A 6,933-nucleotide genomic window follows, 5' to 3' on the forward strand; every position below is an offset into this window, starting at 1 on the left:
ATAATCATCTATTCTGAACCAGGGTTATCAAGGCATAACAGGCACAATATCAAGGTATGGCAATATTTAAAGCACAATAATGAATGGGTAACTGCTAGTTAAGGTGATAATTAAATTAATTAACACGTGCAAGCTATATATGTACTCGAAGGTAAGTACGACTACCCAAAATATGACCTAGCTTCAGATTAGGTTCAATTATGATCAAAGAATACTTAACTTGACTTCAGGGTTGGCGTACTCGTCCCACGCTTCACTCCCTACAACTATGGTGTTGTAGTTGTCGGCGACGAACTCTGATCTTGCTCCTTCTAGATCAGCGACGACGCAGTCTATCGATACACAAATAAAATAAAATAGATAAGCGATTAACTCCAAATAAACACCAAAACTTTAAAAAGTGCATAAAAAGGTGGAAAGAATGCTAAGAATGATTTTCGGGATTTTCGGGGTTTTTATTGGTCGCACACCCTTAAAGTCAAAATTAGGGTCGCGTCAACGGATGCTCGGATGGCAATGAAAGTGGTTTCATTGGACTCGGAATAATTCAAGAAGTCTAGAATAGGTCTCGGATCTAGAATCGGAGGTCAAATGGATAGGTAAATGGATTTAAAGTGAAAGGGAATTTCTGTAATTATTTTTAAATGGGAAAATCCCTATTTTCTCTCTCTTCTCTTTCTTCTTCGTTCTTTCTTTCTCAGGTTATGGGAGGGAGGCAGCCGGCCATGGAGGATGGGCGCCGGCGGTGGGGATGGCCGGCTCCGGCGGGGAAAGCGAGATCCGGCGGCGGGAGGCCGAGGGGGTCCCACTCCCCTCGGTGGCGACGGCTGGAAGGCAGCCTGCCGGGCTAGCGGCGGCGGCCTGGATCTGGCGGCGGAGGCTGCCGCGGCGGCGGCGCTCCGGCGAAGCTCCGGCGAGGGCGCGGCGGTGGGAAGGTTCCGGGATGGTTGGCGGTGCAGGAAGGACTAGCAGCTAGGCTCGGGAAGGCGCGAGGCGGCGAGTCGACGTGCAAGCCGACGACGGTGAACAGGGCAGAGACGGAGCACCAGCTCTGGCGGTGGCGATGGCATAATTCCGGCGACAATTTCGCCGGGGAAAGTAAGGGAAAAGGAGGGATGGAAGATCTAGGTTCCATTTTTAGCACTAATTTTGGAAATGGAGTAGTGTGAGCGACGAATTTTGCGGTGGAACGCCGGGGACCAAAACTCGAACTCCGGCGAAGTTTAAACGAGTTGCGGCGACTCCGGTCGTGGAAGGCGGCGCGGGTTCAAGGGAATGAAGAAGGAGATCGCTGCAGCCTTCTTCTCTGAGCGTGGCAGCAAAAAAAGAGGGGGACAGAGAGGGAGTTTGGAGGAAGCAGCAGCAGCGACACAATTAGTAAAATGATGATATTATATACTCGGCTTTGAGTCGGTTCAAGTATGTCGGTTGCAAGCTATGCGCACAAGGGTGACGCGTGGACGGGTGAAGCTGGTGCGTGGCCAAAGAAAGGATGACGACGATGACGACGTCGATTGCAACGGCGTCGGTGGATAAGCTCTGCTTTGTTGGAGATAGAACAGAGCTGAGGTCAGTGGAGGAGTTGGACTGGGCTGGCTCGGGCCGACTTGGTCCGAGCCGGTCTGGGTCGGAAGGAAAAAAGAATAGGAAAACATAAAAATTAATGGAATGGCTAAACGAAAAAAAACAGGTCGGTAATGAGGAGTAGAAAGATGGGCCGAGGCTCGGTGACAGGACGAATCATCAGTTAACGGAAGAATTTGGAGAGGAACTTTGCACTTTCAAAAGAAAACAAAACGATAAAAGAAAAATGAACAAGAAAAACGAGCAACCTTTTCAAAATTAAACGAAACGAAAAACTCGACGCATGATTTTTTTTTAACTCACCAGAAAACGGTTTTAAAACTTAGCCAATTTTTAAGGTGTTACAGTGCCTCCTTCCGATGCCCTAGTTCAAATCATACAAACAAAACAAAGGGGGAGAAGATAGTCAATCTTCGTTTTTTTTTTCATGCCAACTACATCGAATAAATCACCGGTTGAGAATATTTATATTGTTTATGGGTACTAATTAGATCTAGGCAGGTATTCATTTAGGAGAAAATGACTTGTTAATTATTCTATTCTCATCGGTTACGATATTTTTTTTAATTATACACATTGCTCCACCTCCCAGTATTTCACGTACGCTCCAGTAGCCAGTAGGTACCAATGCTTCTTCATATTGAGAGAGTATTTAGGAACTTCTATGAAGCATAAAACTTGTAGTAGTAAGGCTTCTGTGTGTGGATAGCGTATTTAGGAACTTACATGAACCGCAAAACATATACGAGTACAATTTTGTTAAATCTCCGGATTTACTAGTACTATGAGAATAACAGTAACATCGATCCGTTGTCCAAGCTAAATGACAACGTTGAAGAAGTTGTAGAGTCAAAATAAGACAGTGAGAGCTTGACGCCCGGTTAAATTTTTTTCTTTGTCGATCATCTAGAAGTTAGCAATATGCTTAGAATTCCACGAAAGGGTTTCCAGAATTTCAAGCACGAGTAGTTTGGTCCAGATGGTAGTAGTAGTACGGACTACGGAGTACTAGGAGTAATTTTTTTTAGGTTGGCCGGTCTTCAGTTCTCGTGGAGAAAATCCCTCTTGAACGACCTAACAGCAAAAACAGACTGTCCAAATCGAAGATGGTGGCAAACGCTGCGTGCCTGCGTTTTTAACTTTTAAATACGGGTCCCATTCATGGGCAGCCCATCCAGAATACTGCGAGCAACCAGCTTGCGAGATGCGACGTAACTGCCAAACCAACGGTCTATTCCCCTTGTCAGCAAAAAGGACTGGCTGCTAGACCATGCAGCCGTATGCAGTCGGTATCCGTCGATTGGCAGGTGGCGCATCAGACCGAGTCCACTACGAGTACTATTTAAAGATTACTGCTTTGCAACGATAAAGTGGCACCCGTCGCTACACGGCTCGAGCAAAACAAGTGCATGCTGCCGATTGTATCAAGCGTCCTTGAACCAGTGGAGTGACGAAGCATGGCATCAGATTTCGACCGATTTTAGTGCCGCGCAATTTCTAGTATCCATAAGTTGTCTGTACCTTTTCAGTTCCATAATATATTTTTAAAAAATTTACATATATTTATATAAATACTAATTAATATATATATACACACACACAAACTATATATAGATCATTAAGTGAATTAGATAAGATCAGAAAATTTTACTATATTAAACAGATGGAGTAATTTAGCTAGTAACAAATTCTTCAACTTTTTACGGTGTCAATCAATTGTAATTATCTCATATTTAAATTCTTCATCCACTTTTAAATTTCGACCATCACAATTTACAACAACTAGTTTCACTTGATTTGTTAATCCCTATAAAATAGTATAATCGTAGCTGTATTTTAGTACGGATCGATTACGTGAGACTTGTCTTTTCTCCGTGCAACGCAGAGACGCTTACATGGGTCCCGCTGCTGTATCTGAACTCGTGAGCAGAAATACACGTAATCTTAGTACGTTCAGTTCAGATGCATATGTTGTGCATAACGGGGAATGACGGAAAGCATCACCATCCATTCAGGCCCGTTTAGTTTCCAAAAATTTTCGTCTAAAAACATCACATCAAATCTTTGAACATTTAAATAGAGTATTAAGTATATATAAAATAAAAAACTAATTGCACAGTCATGTGAGAAATCGTGAGACGAATCTTTTGAGTCTAATTAGTACATGATTAGCCATAAGTGCTACAGTAACCTAAATGCGTTAATGATGGATTAATTAGGCTCAAAAGATTCGTCTCGCGGTTTTTATGCCAACCGTAAAATTTGTTTTTTTATTATTATCCAAAAACTTCTTCTAATATCTGGTCAAACGTCTGATATGACACAGAAAAAATTTATTTCAACGACTAAACACCCCTCGTTACCACGGCTCCGAGCCTCCGACAACGAATCACGCGCTCTCCAACTCACACGAGTCCGCATCAAGCGAGCAATGAATCGCGATCCCTCTCGATCCGGCTCCTGTCAGCGCACGTCCCCCTCACCACAAAGCCCCGAAAGGCCAAAACCGAAGTAAAAACTCCGCTCTCCGGAGCGGATCGAGAAGCACAAGCCCACCGTGCAGAGTCCGCGCCCCGCAGGAGGAGGAGAGGAGAGGAGCGCCCCATGCCTGCGCGTCGCGCGCGTCCCCATCGCGTCCGAGCAGCCTCCAGCTGGTCCGACAGCCAACCGAGCCACCCACTCGACCAACCGCAGCGCGAGAGCCCGAACCCCGCCCCAGCGCGCGGACCCGGCTCGCACATCGCCCTTCAATCTGGCTGGCACCTTGGTGTGTCGTCCCGCGTTTTGTAGCAGTGCACGCGCACGCGCTCGCGCTCGCAGTCGCAGCATGCCCCCAACCCATCATGTGCATAACTATATAAAGCCGCCGCCCCGGCCGTTCCCTCCCAAATCAAGAACCAGGTCGGATAATTCAAATCCTTGTCGAGTGGGGACTGATCGAATCGATGGAGTGGGCGTACTACGGCAGTGGATACTCCTCGTCGGGGACGCCGTCGCCGGTGGGCGGCGACGGGGACGAGGACTCGTACATGACGGTGTCGTCGGCGCCGCCCAAGCGGCGGGCGGGGAGGACCAAGTTCAAGGAGACGAGGCACCCGGTGTACAAGGGCGTGCGCAGCAGGAACCCCGGGAGGTGGGTCTGCGAGGTGCGCGAGCCGCACGGCAAGCAGAGGATCTGGCTCGGCACCTTCGAGACCGCCGAGATGGCGGCGCGAGCGCACGACGTCGCCGCGCTGGCCCTGCGGGGCCGCGCCGCCTGCCTCAACTTCGCCGACTCGCCGCGCAGGCTCCGCGTGCCGCCGCAGGGGTCCGGGCACGAGGAGATACGCCGCGCAGCGGTGGAGGCCGCCGAGCTATTCCGCCCGGCGCCCGGGCAGCAGAATGCGGCTGACGAGGTGGCGGCGGTCGCTGCGCAGGGGACCGCGGGGAGCGGGGAGCTCTTTGCCGACTTCCCTTGCTACCCGATGGACGGTCTGGAATTCGAAATGCAAGGTTATCTCGACATGGCACAGGGAATGCTCATCGAACCGCCGCCAATGGCGGGGCCGTCGGCATGGGCAGAGGAGGACTACGATTGCGACGTCAATCTATGGAGCTACTGATGGTCGCCCGTGCGCCTAAACCGAACCAGCCCTGATGAGCAGGACTCAATGTACAGCTTACTATGGTAATCTAAGTACGAAGCGTACCTACGGTGTGCTGTTTCCCTGCTATTCTGACGAAAATGGTTTGCGATCAGAAGGAGCAGAGGAGCGTGCTTTAGGTGTTCAGGGGGACTCCAAACTCGTGCGACACTGGCAATGGGGGCCAAAACTTTTATTGGCGCCAGAAATAACACATGCTGCGGAATGGATGAACCCTTTAGTTAGCTTTGGTAGTCACAAGCCTCACCTCCCAGGCTTGTGTAATAAGCAGTGTCTGCTGCGTGTCTGGCCTTTGTGGTTATGACCCTCGAGGGAGCTAATGAAGTTGCTGTGTGGTTAATCCGCGAATTCCATGTGGAATTGTCACAGTACAAGCTACAAAGGGTTCCACTTCCGAGGAAACAAGGAAGGGGAGAGGAAAAGATCGTTGTCCCAGCATTTGGTTGCGATGTCACAGTTCCAGCATCTCTGCTTTCGACTATGGTGGATTTTAGTTTGCGCAATGGTTCTGGAGCTTTTGCTTTCAGCCAATTGTTGAATTTTAAAAACAAGTTATCAGGTTAGCATGGTTTCGGGAGCGCTAGGTATCGACGTATCGTAATTGAACCCAAGACTGACAGTACCTTGTACTGTACAATTTCAGAATTCTACTATGCACGTATAATATACTCATTCGAGTTAAAATATTTCCTGATTTGAATTTGATTGATCAGAGTAGAAAGCTCTTGCACTGTCGACGAAGTTTCTCGACGGCGTCCCAGTCTCAATCTCATAGACCAGATGCATCGCAACCAGCAGAAAAAGACTTCAGCTGTCGAGTGTCGACTCTATCTCCATGTCACTTGAGAAAACAAATAATGGAGTAAAAGTTAGTAATTGCTCCATTCGTGACAGTATTTCCTCTCACTGGTCCGAGTATGGACATGTCGTTTTAGGAGTACCCTTTACCTAGCCGGCTGGCAGTACTGAAGCATCAACTTTCAGAATTTGAGTATACTCCGTATGAAGCAGCGTCTAGCTTTCACGTGATTTCGTAGAGACAAATTTTGCTACAAGACACCGTGACTTCGTAGTTTTAGCTATAGAACACCATAGGAAGTGACTTTTGAGGAAATCGCTTAGTAAACATGAAAATTAGCTCGTGAACATCTCATTTATTGGAATATTCATTTCTATTTAAATAGTAGAGAGAAACCATGTGAAAGCTCTGAAATATCTCTACACCCACATGTTAGGTCTCCCATGTGGTGCGATGGAGTGATGAGAGAATGCCAAAGTCATCGGAGATGCGGAGGCTGGGCAACGGGAGTGTCTCGGTGACCTACGACATCGTTAAGAATTTAGAGGCTTCCATGTGGATCCTGAGCATGAAAGAAAAACGCAGAGATAGATATATGGGAGACCTGATATGTGGGTCTAGGGTTATTTTAGAACTTTCATGTAGTTTCTCTCATATTCAACCAAAAATAAATATTCTAATGGGCAGATGTACATGAGTTGATTCACACATTTACTCTTCCCTCAAAAGTTTCTTCATGTGTATCTTACAACTAAAACCACAAAGACATGATATCTACTCGTATTTTTTGTCTTTCTCTAATGACCAAATCCAATTATCTAGATATGGAGTCTAGTTGCTCCTCCTTTGGTACTTTTCAATAATACTTGAACAAGTCATGCTTAATCTCTTGGATCTTCTAGCAAA

General features: G+C 47.2%; 1 protein-coding gene across 1 annotated transcript; it reads left to right on the forward strand.

Moving 5' to 3' along the window:
* Nucleotides 1-4,494: 4,494 nt before the first annotated feature.
* On the forward strand, nucleotides 4,495-5,573 carry LOC102715937 (dehydration-responsive element-binding protein 1E). Its single transcript, XM_040523451.1, has one exon. It carries the CDS (start codon nucleotides 4,530-4,532, stop codon nucleotides 5,184-5,186), a length of 657 nt encoding a protein of 218 aa, XP_040379385.1. The 5' UTR covers nucleotides 4,495-4,529; the 3' UTR covers nucleotides 5,187-5,573.
* The last annotated feature ends 1,360 nt before the right edge of the window (nucleotides 5,574-6,933 follow it).

Source organism: Oryza brachyantha, chromosome 4 (genome assembly GCF_000231095.2).
Source record: "Oryza brachyantha chromosome 4, ObraRS2, whole genome shotgun sequence".
In the NCBI taxonomy this organism is placed as follows: domain Eukaryota; kingdom Viridiplantae; phylum Streptophyta; class Magnoliopsida; order Poales; family Poaceae; genus Oryza; species Oryza brachyantha.

What these genes read in the sequence shown, in the direction of transcription:
- LOC102715937 (XM_040523451.1), top strand. Translation starts at nt 4,530, where the DNA reads ATGGAGTGGGCGTACTACGGCAGTGGATACTCCTCGTCGGGGACGCCG.